We start from the raw sequence: 19,265 nt of genomic DNA, 5'->3' as shown, positions 1-19,265 counted from the left end.
AAAAAAAAAAAAAAAAAAAAAAAAAAAAAGACTATAAAGACCTCTCTTCACTATAAATTCTAGCTGAAAGTCGCAGGAAATGGGTGAGTTTGTTACAGTCAAGTGGCTGTTTTTCACAAAAGTAGAATGATCATGTTTTATTCCCTAAACAAATAATTTGGAAAGAGAAAGGGAATACTTAATTATATAGTCTGGCCAACATACACAAGCTAGGAATCTCTAGGAAAAACCCTCAGGACACAACACGTTGGTTAACCAAACTACTCTGAATTCTCAATAGGTCAATCCTTACAGGCAATATGATGTATCATGTTCTGAAGAAAACAGGCCTTAAGTCATGTGTATCCAGTTCCTATTAGCTCTGTGATGAAAGTGAAGCTCTGGTCTGTACAAGAAAGGGATTTTCATATCTTCAGAAAAAGTAACTTGCACATCAGACTCATCTTCTGGGATGGAATTGCACAGTCTTTAAGGCTGCAGCAATAGGGTATTGGGAATGCTACTGCAAGGGGTGCTGGGAAGGCTCCATCAGCGAGTGGAGAGAAATCACCTTTCACTGAGATCAGCACTGGACTCAGGTTGTGCAATGGTGAGGTGGGGTGCTGGAGTTCTGGCCTCTCTCCCAACTCAATGTGGTGTGGAGTTCATACAGCTTCTCTGATAGGCCCTGCACCTTCACAAGTAAGGAGCTCATATCTGTGACTGCCCTGCACCTCCATGTGTAAGAAGTTCATCATTATAACTCTTAGGAGGTTCTTACAGATTCCATTTTTATATTGAGACTTGTTAAAAGTAACTTTTAAAACTTCACTTCAAAATTCTATCCCAGGCAGTCGCTTCTTTCTTGCAAAGGTACTGAAACAACTCCCACGCTGAACCTGTATGTCTCAGTGTAGTGACTAATGCTGCCTTGGTGACATTCTGACTTTGATGTGAATAATTCTTTTTAGATATTGATGAGTGTGTTGAAGAGCCAGAAATCTGTGCTTTGGGGACCTGCAGCAACACTGAGGGTAGCTTCAAATGTCTGTGTCCGGAAGGGTTCTCCCTGTCCTCTACTGGAAGAAGGTGCCAAGGTAAATGCCTCTGAAAACTTAGGGCTTTTATTATTCTGTGTTTATTTGTTATGGTCTTATGTTTTAAACATGGCAAAGCTCTGAGTCTTTGTGAACGGGAAGATGTTTCATTCACCCACAGGTCTAATGATTACCATATGCCTGAAGCTTCGTTTTTACTTTTGAGGTTAAAAACTCATCCATCAAGTTTCAGTTGCTTATACAACTTTCTTGGCACTTACACCTGTATCCCTCCAACAAGCACAGATGCTGAAAGGCTCTTGGGAGGGGGGCATCCCCAAGAGTCACTGATACTGCAGAACCTGGAGGAGACCAGCTATAGGTTCCTGCCTCAGAAGCTGCAGCTTTAATGAATGTGACTGCAAACCAAAATCCTCAGACAGAGAAAATGCAAACTGATCATCTGCCCCCTGTCCCTCTTTACCTTACATATCCTTTGGGGAAACCGAATAATACCTGTCAATGGTGAAAATATTCAAGAGCTTGCCAGGTTAACTTTAAAATAAAAGAAAAAACTTTAAAAGACTCAGAAGGTAAGCACAAAACAATGTTTGGATAAAACCCAGAAACTTGTTTAGACATTCCCAAGCAGCGCAGTTGTTATTTGGCTATACTCTTACAAATAAGTTTAATGAATTACAGGGTGGAGAAGGCCCATAAATATTTAGTGTAGAATTTCTGTTCCTGTCTATATGTTGCTTTGTGATTTTAGTTGTTTGTTTACTTTGTGTGTGTGATTTGCTTCCTATTACCAAGTAATAGGTATAGATTATAATTTAAGGAATTTATAGGCCTGCCAAATTTTAGACCAGAGAAGCCATTTATTGGTGTAAAAATCCAGTTTGCTCACCCAAACCACACCAATATCCACCCAAGCAACTAACTGCATGACACAGTTCTATTGTCTCTGAGTCTCCTGTGAACTCTTGTTACTGTTATTCTGTCTAGTTATGATTTTATTTTATCAGTTGATCAGTGCAGAAGTATGAAGGGAAAGGTTGCAAATTCTCTGGTTGGTTTGATAGGGGACTATCAGATGACCACAAGGGTTTCAGAGTCATCGTGATTGAGGCACAGCTGGATTCAAGTAGCTAATCTGCCTGTGTGCTTCCAGGCCAGCCCCATAGAGCCTGACTTCATTTGTGTCTTTGGCTTGCTTGGCCTGCATTCAGAAAGAAAGCAGTGAGAAGCCAGGTGCGAATCTGCCCACGTGGCAAGCCAAAGGAAACTCCAGGGCTATTAATTCAATTTGCACAGGCCTGTCACAGGGCAAGCTGACATTGCAGGAAGAAGCAGCCCAGCTGTGAGAACCCTGCCACATCCTCAGCCAGAGCTAAGGAATGCAAGCAGGGAAAGTGACTTTCATAGTTCCAGAGAAGCTTCAGAGGTCAGGAAGGGCCATTTGCAGATGGACTGGTGAGTAGGCATCCTAGTGAACTCTGGCTGAGGGGTATGTGAGCACTGAGCTGTTTCACAGTGTGGGGCTCTTCTGGGTGATAAGCTCACCTAGGGGAGCAACATGACTAAAAGCAAATCTCCTACTGAGTGCAAGTTCTGCTGGAACCTGAAATTTTGAGACAGAGATTTTTCTTATAGGGTGTCAAATTGAATCAGGCTTCTATTCTGCATAAAATGAGGAAGTTGCACAGAATCACTGATACGGGGGTTTGAAGCACCAGATGTCACTGGGACTTTATGCATTTGGATCTCAGTCTGAATCCAGGATATTTGTTTTCTTTTGGTGTAGAGAGTGGTGTGGGGAAGATTGAACATTGAACTAGATCAAGAGTAAGGTCAGCAGTCTCAGGACAGCTATAAGAATAAGTGGTAAAAAACAAAAAACAAACAAACCTGTTTATGCAAAACAATAGATGGGACAAAGAACGTGAAGAATAACACAAACAAAAAAAGGTGTCCCCCAAGAAATGAGAATTATTAAGTTTTCTTAAATTAGTTTTCTCCGCAGAGTAAGTATTTGGGTGGCAAACACTGTTATGGGAGTTTGCTTTCTGGACTGGAAAACTATTGGTAGAGAGTGCAGAAGTCAAAGGTAGTCAGAACTGAGGAAGGGAGGGAAGGTACCAAATGGATGCGGAAGCAATCCTCGGATCTTCAGAGCTTAGCCACTGTGGAATGAAGGAAACTTATGGCTCTGGAAGTTGGGTTTGAAAAAAAACACATTCCAGAACCCTAGATGAGCTCACTTCTCAGAGTTACTCAATCTGCTCTATAAGGATGGAAACAGTTGGCTTCCAAAGTTATGTCAAGCAACGTTGGAGCATTTTATAAGAGATCACCTCTTTCTTAGAGTTACCAGAGTAATAATGAATATAAAGAAATATATATATTCTTGGAAAGAAAGGTTATTCTGCTTATACCCACACTTAGCCCTACCTTCTGTCTTCTTTTTGCTTCCTCTTTCTATTGCACTGAACAGACTTAGGTTGGAAACTTAATTTGATGTTGCTGTGTGTGCGTGAGTGTAAAGTCTGCAGAAAATCCCACTTGAAGTTTTTCCGCACAATTCCATGAATAGCTACTTCAGCGAATGCTCCTGGCGGCTCAGTTGACTAGTCCACACGTTACAACTCCTTCATTTGTCCTGTGTTGTGGTGTGAGGTTGTCTTTGGTCCCAGAGTATATAGAACTCAGAATGACAGTATGTCTTAGAACCAGGAGGCTCTCTTACCTTAGTCTGCTTGCTGAAAGTTGTACAAAACCCACACAAGAATAGCTCTCATGCAGGAGTTTCTTCCTGAATGACTCTATCTGGGGATGTTCCAATCCTAGCATCAGTAATGGAAGTCTATTAAGACTAGAAGGTTTGGCATTTATTAGTCTTATCAGGCTGCTTTGAAGTAGCAGTTAAACTGAAGGAAAAAGATGAGGCAACATGAATCTATCTGTTCATCCTATCTTATTGTCAGCTGTCTGTGACTTTAGCAGTCTCAGCTCTCTCGTGCTTGCAATCACTTTTGGAATATTGCAATAGTTAGTGAAAGAATGCATCAACCTACTATCATACAGTGAAGATTCAGTAGGAAAGTGACTAGAGTGCCCTGTGGATTTCTGTTGTAGATTTGCGAATGAGCTACTGCTATGCGAAGTTTGAAGGTGGGAAGTGCTCATCACCTAAATCCAGGAACCATTCCAAGCAGGAGTGCTGCTGTGCTTTGAAGGGCGAAGGCTGGGGAGACCCTTGTGAGTTATGCCCCACTGAGCCAGATGGTAAGTCTAACGGCTTTGCTTCTCGTCACATGATCTCATGGACATATGACCATGGAATCGTTAACAATGGGAGCCTTACAGCCAATGTGATAATCAAATTCTAAGTCTAACTGGAATACCATTTTAGCATATTTTACCAGAGGAGCATGGTAGTTATTTTCTCTTTTAATAATGTTGTAAATCAGAGTCATCCAAGGAATAGACACATCGTTGAGAATCTTGGTGATGTCTCCTTGTTTCTGGGCATCTTGTCCGTGTCTCTCACTGTGAACAGCATGTGGCCACAACCACACAATGGATGGGGGCGTGGGAAGCCTGTCACTGTCTCTAGCCTGCCCACTAATGAGTATATCTCTCCACCACAGAGGCGTTCCGCCAGATCTGCCCCTTTGGAAGTGGGATCATTGTGGGCCCTGATGACTCAGCAGTTGGTGAGTGCCCAAGCTAGGTCCTCCCTGCCTCATCTTTGTCCTTTTTCTGGGTCTTATTTCTCCTCATCAACCTAGAAGAAATAATCTCTTCTATTTGATGTCTTATCACTTGGATGATAGTTGTATTGTGATATTAGATATTCACTTCCTGAACATTGATGTGACTATAGTTTAAGAAAAATACCTTGTTTTTTTTTGTTTTGTTTTGTTTTTTCTTTCTTCATTTAAGATATGGATGAATGCAAAGAACCTGATGTCTGTAAGCATGGGCAGTGCATCAACACAGACGGCTCCTATCGCTGCGAGTGTCCCTTTGGTTATATTCTAGAAGGGAATGAGTGTGTGGGTGAGTAGTGATTCAGCCCCTTCCTTTGCAATTGTTTTATGGAAAAATTGAGTGATTTGGCTTTTACTGAACCAAGGTACGAGACGAGTTCTGTTCCTCCACTGAGGGCTTCTTCATTTAGACTGCTAGCCGGTCCGCACCCTGTGCTGGGTAGGGAGCTACAGCAGTGAACCAAGCAAGGACCATCCTTCCTTGCATGGCCTTTGTAGTCTAACTTGGAAGACAGATACTGGACATGTCCTAAGAGATACTGAAAAGGACAACAGAGAACAGAAGTCTTAGTGAAACTTAAACTATACTGTTAGTGTCCATTGTTTATACTTTTGGTATGTAAAAACACAAAGTTGCATCTTGTATATTTGGTAATATGGAAGGCCACCCACCCTATTCAGTGTCTTATTTTAGCCTTTTCATTAAAATGTCCAAGGATGGCTCCCATGTGGACCACTTACTCTTAATTCTATTCACTGTATGCTAGATTCAAATATGCCCCAAGAACTCTAATAAAGGATACCTGTGACAGTGTGATCAACACTGAATGTCTGTGTGTGCAGATTTAAAAAGTACTGTCTTTATATAAAGAGAGGGGGTCTGAGGACTGCAGCACAGGCTAAGGGTGCCATATAGGTATATTCAGCCTCTCCCACCTTGGGTGTACTAGTATGCAAATGAAATGGTTTGTGTCTAATTACCCTGGCAGCTCTAAACTGCAATGATACCATTGTTTTTATTAAATCAAAGAAGACACAGTATACTGGACTGTAAAATGAGGTTTAGTAACCAAACAGAAACAAACTTTATCAATGTTAGTTTTGGGGGAATCTTCCGTTTGCTGGTGTGTATGCGCAAAAGAATCCTCCTGTGCTAGAAGAAGTGACCCTTGGGGAGAGCCCACTGTATTCCTGGACTTCAGAGATCGGAAACAGCAATGCTAGTTCTAAAAATAGGGTTCTTTCTTTCCCAAGGGAAAATATTCTCCCTAAAGCCTAGGCCAGAAATAAGAACAGTGGATCTTCCAGGTGGTTGGACTAGGAGGCATCTATATTTTTTAGGGATTTTTTTGGGTAAAATACTTTCTCTCTCCACAGTTGTTTAGAAAGACCGTGCCCTTACCATGTTTTCTCTCTTTTATTTCTAGTCTTTTCTTTTTCTGCCTAATATAAACCACCTGGTTTTAACAGAGTCAACAAAATCTACTTGAATGTTGTTTTTTATCCAGTATAATCTATTTAATCTTAGGTAGTCTTCTATTTTATATCTGGCAAGACTCCATCATATGTAAGCTGCCTTGTGCAGTGATGTGAAGTGGGGCCAATTGGAGACTTTGTCTCTGAGCCAGCAGAAACCCCTGGCTGCAAATAAGAGCCTTATTTTAGTCATTAGAACATCTACTCCCAGGGTAAGATACACTCCTCCATAAGGAGAGGCTGCAGAAAACCACGTGGGCGGTGTAAGGGCTAGACATTCATATCTCCCGCTGTCTCTGCCTTTGACCAAGTACAAACTCCAGCTATAAACCAGTGATCAGAAGGTTGCTCTCCTTGTAAGAACAAGAGAACTAAGCAAGACAGCGCAGATCCAAGAACTCGGACAGAATGAAAAGTGATGTCAGAGCCTGGGCTCCATTTTAACTCCACTCATTTTATCTCCACTTTGGATCACTGGCAGATACTGATGAATGCTCCGTGGGCAATCCTTGTGGAAATGGGACCTGCAAGAATGTGATCGGAGGTTTTGAATGTACCTGTGAGGAGGGATTCGAGCCTGGTCCAATGATGACATGTGAAGGTAAGGATCTTAGATACAGAAGAGACAGTTGCCTATACTGACCATGGGAGCAGCTGCTTGATTGTAGTTCTTAATATTAAATACCTTTCAGAGCATGGAGAGTTAAAAACATCTGAGCATCACTCTTCTCTGTGGCCTCATATGGTCAGGAAATATAAAGAAAACAATATAGGTGCCTTGTGGCAGAAGTTACATTGTATATAACAAAGTGCTCACTAGTGTGTCTTCCTGCTTATATCTCAATACAACTCCTGTCTCATTTACTACCTCCTGTCCTACTCTCTATTTTCTTAGTTGTTGTTGCTATCGTTTCCAAAGTTCTCTCCCACTCCCCCATCTCTATTTTGTTCTCCTACTCTCCTCTTAGAAACATCTGCACACAGAGCTGGATAACCACTGACATCCTGTGGTCATCTGGAGTCAATCCCAGAGGAGAGGTTGCCTAACCCATAGAGGCATCTGAAAAGTATTTGTCAGTATGACTGCCTGGAAGGAAGTATGGAAAAGAAAGAAAAGCTAGGGAGTGCCAAAGAGTGGTTGGTCCCTAGACTATTTGCCTCATATTCCCCTGAGATACTGTTAGGGATGCAAGCTGTCTGGCCTCATACTAGATCACTAAATCACAAACTCTGAAGGCAGAGCCCAGCAGCTGTCCAGATGATCCACAGGCTCTTTATGATGGGGTTCACTAGTGTAGGAAAAGAATGGGGAGGGGAAGGGAAATGGTAGTATTAAAGGGATCCCTTCATCAGAGATACAGACTGTTGGCACCTTCAGAGTATTGTGAATCTTTTGAGGCTGTGATTAAAACCTGGCCTGGATGTTCAGTCCTATACTCCACACACGTTGTTCTTGGGGGAACAACATGATCATGGGAGAATTTTGGTTTCACCATCTTGATTTTGAAAACATGTCCTAATATTTCTAAGCCATGCACTCTAGAAAAGTCATTTTTCCCAGTATAGAGCATCTGGGTAAACTGAGCTTCTCTAAGTATAAAATGACAAGATCACCCTGTTTGAGCAGAGAATCCCAACATCTCATAGGAACCTCTTTGTTTGGGGAAGGAGAAGTTACTAAGAGTATTCGGGAGCTTGTCTTCTCTTTTGATCACAACTGCTTTAGTTGAAAGGAGCAAAGATAATCTATAGTCCATGTACAAAGGAAGCAGCAACTGGTCAACCTGAGTCTTCCAAGTATGCAAAGTGGACCTCTTGTTCCTCATTCATGTAAATCCATAATTATACCAGGACAGCAAGCTTGAGGGCTGTGCTAGGAGATCCAGAACATACAGCCACCATATTTATACTAGCTATAAAATAATCAACTCATTTTTATAATTCTCTGGATCCATCCATGCCTATAATAAAGAAGACTTTTGACTTTTAGTAAAAGCACATTTCTCTCTTTCTGACATTCTTGGTGCTATTGGCTCACTCTTTTACACTCTCTTACTGCAGATATAAATGAATGTGCCCAGAATCCTCTGCTCTGCGCCTTCCGCTGTGTAAATACCTATGGGTCCTATGAATGCAAGTGTCCTGTTGGATATGTTCTGCGAGAAGACAGGAGGATGTGTAAAGGTAAGGGCCCATTTTAGTCCCTTTAGTCCTAAGAATTATAAATGCTTCAACAAGCAAGTATGAATCATAAAGCAAAGGAGTCCAGGAAGGGCTCGCATAGCATCGTGCTTCAGATAAGGTCATCGGTTTGTTGGAAAGCAGTTTCCTCACCAAATCCAAAGGTGGTTAGAAGATTCCCTTCCATGTTCAATATATCAATTCCCAATACATATAAAAGGAAATAAGCTCAATACTGAAATGACAGACATGATGGTCTCACATTTAAAGGGCAAGCATCCAGTGTAGCTTGTTTTTAAGTTGTGATTACGTATCTTTCCAGATGAGGATGAGTGTGCAGAGGGAAAACACGACTGTACTGAAAAGCAAATGGAGTGCAAGAACCTCATCGGTACCTACATGTGCATCTGCGGCCCTGGGTACCAGCGCAGACCTGATGGAGAGGGCTGCATAGGTAAGACTGTCCCTGATACAGATTGCTCAGCATTGAAGTGGCAGAGGTCAGAAGTGACCTGAGCTCTGAGTCAGGTTGGTGGCATGCTCCTTCCTCTTAATCAAATGTCACAGCTCATGTGGAGAGGCCTTGCTGTTCTCTCCTCTAGACAGGCCTGTCCCTATTTTCTTGGCCTGGATTGCTGCCAGAGTCACTCACCTTTGACCCTTGCCCTTTGTTCATGTAGCTCTCTAGGAGGTAGTTCTTCTCACTGATTTCCCTCACCATTCTGTCAACTTAGTTGTGTTGCTAATATCCTGTGCTAGCACTATTTCTAAGCAAGGGTTCTAACTTGAAGAAACACCCTCCCCACCCCCCCACTTACCTTGAGGTGGGTCCAAGCACTGGCATTTTGAATGTCTCCGGGTGATTCGAATGTGTATCAAATATTGAAAACCACAACCCTAGACTAGGGAATAGCAAGCTTCAGTTTCCAACCAAATTCAACTCTCTAGCCTGCCACTTCTTTTACGAATAAAGTTTTTTTTTTTTTAAATATGGAAAGCTTCACGAATTTGCATGTCATCCTTTCACAGGGGCCATGCTAATCTTCTCTGTATCATTCCAATTTTAGTATATGTGCTGCTGAAGCGAGCACGTGAATAAAGTTTTATTAAAACACCTCATGCACCTCAGCCTCCCAGGCATCTGGGGTCTCTGGCCTGGACCATCAGGATTGGCTGAGCAGTGGGGTTTTTGAGGAGTTTTCATATAGCTCTGGGTGTTGTTTCCCCATTCTCTGCCTCTCTCAGGGAGCTCTGTGTTCTAGAGACTCAAAGCTGTTCTCAAATGAGAGAGACACTGGGGAAGATAGTTCATGATATTCAAATCTAATCAATCACCAGATAATCCAGAAGTAATCCAGCTATTTTAATGTTTTAAAAACCTGTTGAATTATGGTTTATTATTTCCTCAGTAATATTGCTTAAGTGTTACAAACAAGCCATGTTGATTCTGACGATCAGGCCAGGCTAATGTTACTGTGTCGACACAATTTCATTCTGATGAAGTAATGTATCTCTTTAAAATGACAGTCAAGCTTCAGTCCTCCCTCCAGTGTGTGAACTCACCTTTCAGGAATCTTCCTTCTGTACAGATGGGGCAAGATTTAAGTGAAAAATATGTGCCCAAAATGCTGCCATTTGCATTCAGATATATCAAAATATGCTCAAGAATGTCTTAGGAGAACAAAGATAGAGAAGGGGGAGGGAGAGAGAGATTACTTTTATTGCGTAATCCATCTCTGGAAGGGGACATCAGAAGTTGGCAATCTGGAAGAGGGTTTTGGTAGCTGAGAAATATGGGTGAAAGGGTGACCTTGATTTTTTAATTCCTGGCCTTTCCAGGATTTCCAGCTTTTAATCATGTGGATAGATTACTTGTTTGCCAAGAAAACTGAGAGAGTGGGTGAAGGAAGAAAGGAAGGAAGGAAGGAAGGAAGGAAGGAAGGAAGGAAGGGAGGGAGGGAGGGAGGGAGGGAGGGAGGGAGGGAGGAAAGAAAGAAGTTAACCTTTCTATAAATGTCTCATGGCTCCTGTTCACAGATGAAAATGAGTGCCAGACCAAACCCGGGATCTGTGAGAATGGGCGTTGCCTTAACACCAGGGGGAGCTACACCTGTGAGTGTAACGATGGCTTCACGGCCAGCCCCACTCAGGATGAATGCTTGGGTGAGTATCTGAAGCTGGCTACAACCTTCCCTACACTCCCAAGCATTGTTTCTGGTTCGCAATAAGAGAAAATGTCAAAAATTGCAAAGGAGCTGAAAACATTCATCCTTGGGAGATGACTTAGTAACCAAGCATACGTTGGGCTCAGGACCTTCCCACAGCGAAATTCTACCTTTGCTAATTGCACACGGAATTGCTAGCTTGGGGTTTCCTTCTTGCTGCCCTTGAAGGCCTTTGTGGCCAGACCCACTTGCATATGTTTTTTGCCCCCTTTTCTATAGCATGCCTGTTTGCAACTGTCCTTCCATAGGTCTGGGGCACAAAGAGTTACAAGCTTGTCTGCACCAATGCCTTTCTGCCAACTCACAGATTTCTTGTCTTGTTTCCGTCAGACGCCTCCTTTCTCTCTCCCTGCTGTTCCCAGCTTTCGCTTCTCGTTCCTCTTCGCCCAGGGTAAAGTGTTACATCCTTTTGGTTTTTATATCTGACCAAATTCCTAATGCCCCATGCACACAGAACATTCCCTCAATTCCTCTTTGCCTCGGAATGTTTCTTCCAGACAACCGGGAAGGGTACTGCTTTTCGGAGGTCCTGCAAAACATGTGCCAGATTGGCTCAAGCAACAGGAACCCCGTCACCAAGTCTGAGTGCTGCTGTGATGGAGGGAGAGGCTGGGGACCCCATTGTGAGATCTGCCCTTTCGAGGGCACAGTGGCTTACAAGAAGCTGTGTCCCCATGGCCGAGGATTCATGACCAACGGAGCAGGTACTTCACTTTGTTCTGTTGTTGACAAAAGGTGCAAGCTCTTTCTTCATTATTAGTTTTCCATTATTAGACAAAAGTAGTTGCAAGGACTGTATGTGTTTCACTATGGAAAACAATGGAAATGTGGAACTGACAATATAAGCTTGCGCTGTCTGACTGAACTGGACAGAAATCCTTCCTTACATTCAAGGTCATTTGCCAACAGTCCTTGATCTAATTGATTGTGTTTTGTATGCTTGGGTCTTTGCCTCTGTCTTGCAAGGGCACAGCAGAAATCTGCTAGAAGATAGTTTGTAAATGAACCATGAGATAAACAATCATCTAGTTCCATTCTACCAATATTCACTTTAACTCAAAGTTAGCCAGGACATATTGTATCAAAGAAGTACAAAGACTGCTAGTGTGCTAGGAAGCTGCACAATCATGTCTGAGATGCACAAGCTGCTTTCAGCTAGACATCTAGATGTGTATGGGGATCATCAGAGGTGTCTGAGGCAGCTGTGGAGACCTGCAAGCTTCATGGGATTCTACTTTTATCAACACAGTTGGCGTTTAGTTCATAGAAGGACTGAGAAAGAGGCTCCTGCTGGTATTCCATTGTGCTCCTGGGAGGGGGTGGGAGGGGGCTGGAGGAGCTTAGAAGCAAAAATATAAAGGAAAATTAGAAGAAAATTGTCTTCCTATTGGGAAAATGTGACTAATGACAGAATAAAGGCTGTGGGTAAATGGAGGGAATGGACAGGAAAGATCCTACCTCTGGGGGGATGTTGAAATGAGACTCATAATAGAGGACTCATTTCCTGAGACCAGAAAAAAGTGCTCACCTGTACCTCAGGGTAAACTGCAGAAGGTCAGGCACATTGGCAGTGAAGGTCTAATAACTCAAGCAAATTGCTTGTGTTGGTGCCCGGCCTTACTGGCCACTAGTGCACTCTCCAAGCCTTTCTGTCTGTGATGGAGACACGAATAAGAGTGTCTCTGTCTAGCAACGTGTGTAACTCTAGCCCCATCATCTACCCAAGAGGCCCGGTTAATTCCATACAGAAGAGGGAAGTCGATTCCATTCTCCCTCCCCACGTTAGGTAATTTGGTATTTTTCAGGATTAACTTCAAATAGAACAAAGAAAATGTTAAAGATACTTCCTTCTTATTTTGAACATGTAACACCAGAAAGAAAAATTAGTCTTTACTTGTCCAAAAGGTCCTCTACTATGACTTGCTCATGTGATGCCTATGGGAGGCAAGAGTGAGGGCAAGATGGAGCAGAAGACCAAACACGTCTCCATGCAATGTTATTCTATGAATCTAGAAGAGAAAAATAACACAACTTTAGATGACCCATTATTTTAAGACTTTCCCTTTGTTTGAACAGCTTCTCATTATCACCTCATACAGTCATTCACTGGCTGTTCAGTGAGTAACCAATTGCATATGAGATCCTCTGTCTCCTTTTGGTTTAATACTTTGGTCCTTAATATAGCAACATGGCATATACAATTTTACTCAAGTGACCCCAGTGTATCAATGTTGCCCATTATATGTTTTAATGTATTTATTATATTGTGATTTATATCCATCCTAGATATTGATGAGTGCAAGGTTATTCACGATGTTTGCCGAAACGGGGAGTGTGTCAATGACAGAGGGTCGTATCACTGCATCTGTAAAACTGGCTACACTCCAGATATAACAGGGACCGCCTGTGTAGGTAGGTACTTTGTTTCTAATGCTTTATTCCCAAGTAGAAATTTTGGGTTATAGAAAAAAAAAAAACTCACACTAGCAATCTAAAACGCATCTTTACTTTTAATAGAAAATTATGAGGCAATCATCAAATTCTTCACAGAGTTTATAGGAATAGATAAGGAGCATTCAGAAAACCTTTCAAAGGGACTTCTACACTATCTTTCTTTAATCACAGATCTGAATGAATGCAACCAGGCTCCCAAGCCCTGCAATTTTATATGCAAAAATACAGAAGGGAGTTACCAGTGCTCCTGCCCGAAGGGCTATATTCTGCAAGAGGACGGAAGGAGCTGCAAAGGTAAGTGCTCATTGGCTTTCTCCACTCACCCGCCTCTGGTTAGGCCTGGGAATAATCAGGAGACAATCCGCAAGTCCTGCTTCCCTGGGCTTAGTGCCTGTGTAGAGGGTGGGTCCCCGAGGATTACGCTGTGGCCAGGGAGGCTGCTTAAGGCTAGCTAGTACTAGCAGCCATTCTTGCTTGATGCCCCATGAGCATCCATGGATGACATCCATGAAGGACTCATTGCTTCCAACTCTCCAAGGCTCTGGCGAGGCTGAATCCCAGTTAATTTCCCATCCTTTTCCACTTGCCTCATTTATTCACTCTCTGTTCAACAACAGTGTGGTCTAGGAGGTCTTCATACCATGATCTGAGAAGTGTGTCTGATTAATTAAACTAGTCTATCTATCTATCTATCTATCTATCTATCTATCTATCTATCTATCTAGATTTTAAGTTTGCAAAATAAAGCCACCATGCCTTCTAAGAACTTAACAGAGGGAGTCATGGAATTGAGAAACATTCAAACTCTGTGCAGAAATTTCTCCTCAACTAGGAATTGCCTTTCATAAAATCTGTTCAGTATATATTCAGCCCTAAACATCTTACTAGATAAAATCTTCAGAGGTTCTTCTATGCAGACATGGTCCTATGTCCTAGATCATCCCATAACTGGGGAAGAAGTCCCTGATACCAACATCTGCTCACAACCTTAAAAATGTGAGCTTCACCAGGGATCAGTGTGAGCTCTGGCAAGTATAGGGACTTGGAGCAAGAATTAATTCATGTAACCAAAGAAACATGTTCAGGGGAAATATCTCTTCTGTCTGCAATTTGTAAGGAAACAAATTTACATTTTTGTAATCTGCAGCAGTGGGACACTGCAGACACTCACCTCAGTGGGGGCAGTGATTTCCCCAAAGATATACATCTGTAATCACCGCCCACCTCAGTGAACCCTGCCCACTCTCTGTAACTCTGGAATCAACATGCAACTTGAGCAGAAGGAGGCATAGGAGAGGATGACTGGAGTCTCAGGTGAGGGTCTAGTGACCCTCTCCTGACCTCTGCTTCTATGAGGGAACATCTACAGACCTGACTATGACAGTTGCTTCCAAGTAGCATCAAGACGATGACCAGGATGTTAGCTCAGGGTCTTTACATCACATGCCTTCTCTCTGCTTATTCTCATAAAGTCCAAGTTTGTCCAGGCCTGACATGTGGAAGTATGCAGATATGTGTCCCGCATACTCTGAGATGAAAACAGAAAAGAGGCTCTGGGAGGGATGTGGGACCAGTCCCTTCCCCTCACTGGAGAAAGGGGTGGGCAGGAAAGAGAAGAGATCAGGGCAAGATTCATGCAAGTATGGATACAACACAGTGAAACCCACATTAATTTGTACAGTTCATGTATGCTATTGATTATAATATAAAAGGAAAAGAGGGGGAGGAGATAGAAGATATTCTTGAGGTTGAGAACAGGAAGGTTCCCATTAGTGGATTGGACAACTCTGAAGGACCACGGCACTGTTTTCTCACCAGTCACGGGTGAGAGAAGCTGGTGGTCTCTCAGCAGTAGAGAGCTCAATTAAGACTCCATCTGAGGATGGGCACAGGGAGGTCTTCTCGGGTTAAGACAGGTGCCCTCCTAGGCAGGAAGGCCGCTGAGGAACAGAGGCAGTTGCTAGCAAATCTCACACAACGTGTGCCTCTGTGCAGGGGCTGAGTTTATGATAAAGCACTCTTGAATTCCCAGGCATTTCAAAGCCATCCCTCAAGTCCAACATACTTGGTAGCTCTTAATATGTCTTTAAATGCCTTTGGAACTTGAAGTGGGTCCAGAAGCTAAGGCTGTGCAAACAGACTCTGTTAAGGTAGGAGACTGTACTGAGATGAAAAATAACTTCGGGTCTATAGTATAGGAGAGGGTTTTTTTTTTCTTTTATTTTTTTGTTTTTGTTTGGTTCATCAAAATCAGCTAGATTGATTAATTGATTGATTTTTGTCTTTCCTGGTTGTTAAACTTTATTTCATTCAAAGAGGAACTGCTTACCAAAGAAATCAAACTGATGGCCTCATTTAAGTTTGTTCTAGATGCAACAGAAAGGAATGAAGGCAGTGGTTCTCAGCCCTCCTTTCCCTTACCTCAGCCTTCCTCAACCTTCCATTAATACCATTCCTCATTTTGGGGTAACCCCCAACCATAACATTATTTTTGGTGCTACTTCATAACTGTAATTTTGTTACTGTTATGAATCATAATGTAAATATCTGTTTTCCGATGGTCTTAGGCAACCCACACGTTTAGACCAACTGAATTAAGGGAACAAGTAGATTTCCAGCCTCAACATCTCTTTTGATATCTTCACTTAGATGTTTTCACTGTTATGGAGAATGTTCAGACTGACTTTTTAACTTCGTTTTACAATTCTTTTAGGCATTTAGAATATCTTTCAAATAAACTTGTTGACAAATCCCTACATGTCTTTAGCTAAAGGGAACTGCTAGACCTTGGACCCCACAGAGCCACTTTCCCCTTCCTTTCTCAGCCCACCACCTGCCTTCTTGCCAGCCCCTTGCTGTAGCTCTGTGCTGCCCCAGGCCCCTTCAAGGCCTAGAGATGCTTCCTATCCAAGCCTTTTGGGCACAACTTGAATTCCATTTTGCACTTTCTTGCAGATCTTGACGAGTGTGCGACCAAGCAGCATAACTGTCAGTTCCTGTGTGTTAACACCATTGGTGGCTTCACATGCAAATGCCCTCCTGGGTTTACCCAGCACCACACTGCCTGCATTGGTAAGTAGGAAGGACAGCTGTGTACGGGACACAAATGCTCTGGTAAGAGACTCTTCTAATCCCTCTGCTGCCGGATAACAGTACATCACGTTCAGCATGCAGGGGTGAACATATTGGACCCTGCACATACCATAAGAAGTTATTGACCTAATTTGGAATTCTCTGGGTCAACTTTCTCCCTTCCTTTCAAATGATGCAAAGCAGCTTTGGGGTATGCCACTCTCCCCTTTTCTCCTGTTGCTTCCCCCAGATAACAATGAGTGCACATCTGATATCAACCTGTGTGGGTCCAAGGGAGTTTGCCAGAACACTCCAGGGAGCTTCACCTGTGAATGCCAGCGGGGATTCTCACTCGATCAGAGTGGTGCCAGCTGTGAAGGTAGGTACAGACCTCAGCTGTATCCAGCTAGAAGCTCCTTGTAGAGATGTTGTATGTGGCTGTCAACTTCCGTGAGTGACAGGAACTAATATCTCTTCTGTATATCTGTAATCCAAGCACTTGAGAGGCAGAGGCAGGAGGATTGCCACAAGTTGGAGATCAGCCAAAAATAAAAAATAAATAAGCAAAGAGGCAAAAATGAAGGAAAAGAAAACATCTCTAAGCAAGGAAACCATCCAACTAAAGTTCAGGCTGTTTACATGGGCCCTGTGTTTCAGAAATGTATTTTCTTGTACCGACAACACATGCCCTGTCTATGTAGATCAAGATTGTTTTGTTTAGGTTAACAATTTAACTTAGTAGGAATAACTCAGCAAAAGCGACTCAATGTCTGACATTTGGGGCCAGAGTCCTTAGATTTCTCCAACATGGACAAATACATGTAGGAAATAATTCTTCCACAAATGTATAATTCATGTTCAAATTTTAACTCTTATGATTTTATTTTCTTATTGATATTTCTTGGTTTCTAATTCCAGTACAAATAAACACAGATAGTTTCCAGAGTCATTCCATAGCATTCTGTGAACTGCAACATTTTTATCTGTAGACTTTCTGGGGAATCTCGGAATATTAGTGTAGATATTCTTGACGTGTTGATAGGAATCATTTTTGGGAGAAAGGCTTATTTCTAGAATTGCCTTTGAGCTTCACAGGCAGATGGTTGAGGCTTCAGAGAGCCTGAGAGACAGCTGGTGGTGGGACTCTCAGGAGCCTCTGCTTCTTTTACAGATGTGGACGAATGTGAGGGTAACCACCGCTGTCAACATGGCTGCCAGAACATCATCGGAGGCTATAGGTGTAGTTGCCCTCAGGGCTACCTCCAGCACTACCAATGGAACCAGTGTGTAGGCAAGTAAAAGAAGCCTGGTTGCTGGCCCCTCCCAGAGTCGGAACTTCCTTCTGAAGTAAAGTTACTGAGCCAACAACAGCCCCCTGAAAGTTTCTCTCTCCCACTTGAAACCAAAGGGAAGTGATAATCTAACAGCATGTAATAGAGTGAGTGACTTTTGGACGTAATGGGGATGAGATGCCCTTAGACTCCTTGACGACATTATATCGTCCTCTTCCACTGTACTGTTGGTCATCAGCCCACACTGGGGATCTCTCTATGATATCTAGGTCCTTGAAGATTTACTTTGGTTTCAGGAGGATCATGGCCAGATCAGAATAAGTCAATTAAGGTTTGGGGTTCCTTGCCCCCAAATCCCAAATAGGGCTCAGAAGGCTCAAGAAATAAAGTTATCTAGAGTGAGCACTGCCATGAACTGCAACGGTTCCCCCAGTACCGGGCTCTACAGAGCTGATCTCTTGGACCAGCCCCACCTATGTGCCCACTCTTAGCTTGTCAGAGGTTCACTCTTTCTGGTTGTTGAGTTAGAGGGTCAGGGGCCATTAACTCTGTTCCTTTCTAGAATCAAATAGCAGATTTCAACTTTCAGCTGGAGTGGGACCCATTTGGCCCTACTATCATCAAAGATGGTGTCTATAGCATACTTCATTCCTTATTTAAAATAGAGAAAAGAATATAGACAACATTATCTTTGATTTTTCTATTTTAGGATCCCTGTAACCTAAGGGACCTTGGATGGAGACTTGAGGTCTTTGGGTTTAGAGAGTTTTCAAAGAGGCAAAGTCAGGCTAATGGCTGGAAGGGGAGGGAAAGAGAGAAGGATATATAGCCACAAATAATACTAGACACACACACATAAACACACACACACTGAGCTGGAGAGATGGATCAGTGGTTAAGAGCACTGACTGCTCTTCCTAAGATCCTGAGTTCAAATCCCAGCAACCACATGGAAAACACACACACACACACAAATGATACAAAGTATTTGAATTTATCAGCAAAACCCCTGGGCCTTCCACTTTTCCCATCCATTTACTAACTGCAAATGCATGACATGAACGTAGAAGGGGGATTGTCTGGAGAAAAAAGGGGGGGATGGAGGCAGAAAGGGGCAGAGTATAGGAGGGGAAGTATGGTCAAAGTACACAGTACACTTGGATGACAGTGTCTTTATTAGACTCACCACTGTGAACAAGGAATATACATCCATCTAAATAAGTATGGGGGGGGAGGGGGCTGGTAAATCAGCTCAGTGCATAGAGGCAGCTGCTGCTCAACATGCAAGCCTGGAGACGCCTCCTAATGCTCACAGGATGGTAGGAAGTTTTACTTAAATGAGTGCAAACCCCGCCCCAAGTTATTGCCTGAAATGAATGCACGGAATCTCTCTCAGCCACACAGACTTTAGTCATGGCTCAGACAACTGGAGCTACAGCTGGTTTGGATAGGCATTCAGAGAGAAAGCAGACATACCTGGAGGTATGACTTAGCCTAAACTGGGCACCTGCAGGCACTTACAGAGTTTTTGAAGAGGAAATACAAATGAGGAGGACTCCCCTGTAGGATATCAGCCATCCTCAGACCTGCACATTCAGGGACCAAGAGGAGCCTCTGGGGTTGTGGTAGGCCTCTGCTTTGGGGATATCCATCCTAAGGGCACTTGTGATCTAAGAATACAGATAACTGTACGGTCTCTTCCCACCACCTCTGGACTCCAAATTATAACTGTGGTCCTGCCTCACACAGAGCAAAACATACTAGCACTGGCTT

At 42.9% G+C, this 19,265-nt stretch overlaps 1 protein-coding gene and 1 non-coding gene across 2 annotated transcripts in view; one reads left to right on the top strand and one right to left on the bottom strand.

The window, feature by feature from the left end:
- Nucleotides 1-19,265, top strand: part of Fbn1 (fibrillin 1) — a 209,270-nt gene that overhangs the window by 181,758 nt on the left and 8,247 nt on the right. Inside the window, exons 49-62 of the mRNA XM_031371746.1 lie at nt 951-1,076; nt 4,155-4,304; nt 4,670-4,735; nt 4,965-5,081; nt 6,750-6,869; nt 8,330-8,452; nt 8,772-8,903; nt 10,487-10,612; nt 11,172-11,378; nt 12,961-13,086; nt 13,300-13,422; nt 16,084-16,200; nt 16,451-16,579; nt 17,372-17,491. Of these exons, the coding sequence (XP_031227606.1) occupies nt 951-1,076; nt 4,155-4,304; nt 4,670-4,735; nt 4,965-5,081; nt 6,750-6,869; nt 8,330-8,452; nt 8,772-8,903; nt 10,487-10,612; nt 11,172-11,378; nt 12,961-13,086; nt 13,300-13,422; nt 16,084-16,200; nt 16,451-16,579; nt 17,372-17,491 (1,782 nt within the window). The remainder of the gene's footprint in view (nt 1-950; nt 1,077-4,154; nt 4,305-4,669; nt 4,736-4,964; nt 5,082-6,749; nt 6,870-8,329; nt 8,453-8,771; nt 8,904-10,486; nt 10,613-11,171; nt 11,379-12,960; nt 13,087-13,299; nt 13,423-16,083; nt 16,201-16,450; nt 16,580-17,371; nt 17,492-19,265) is intronic.
- LOC116092645 lies at nt 9,434-9,540 on the bottom strand. Its single transcript, XR_004119387.1, has one exon. It is a non-coding gene; the product is annotated as a U6 spliceosomal RNA (small nuclear RNA).

This window comes from Mastomys coucha, unplaced genomic scaffold (assembly GCF_008632895.1).
Source record: "Mastomys coucha isolate ucsf_1 unplaced genomic scaffold, UCSF_Mcou_1 pScaffold15, whole genome shotgun sequence".
Lineage (NCBI taxonomy): Eukaryota > Metazoa > Chordata > Mammalia > Rodentia > Muridae > Mastomys > Mastomys coucha.
This window is presented reverse-complemented; position numbering and strand designations above follow the sequence as displayed.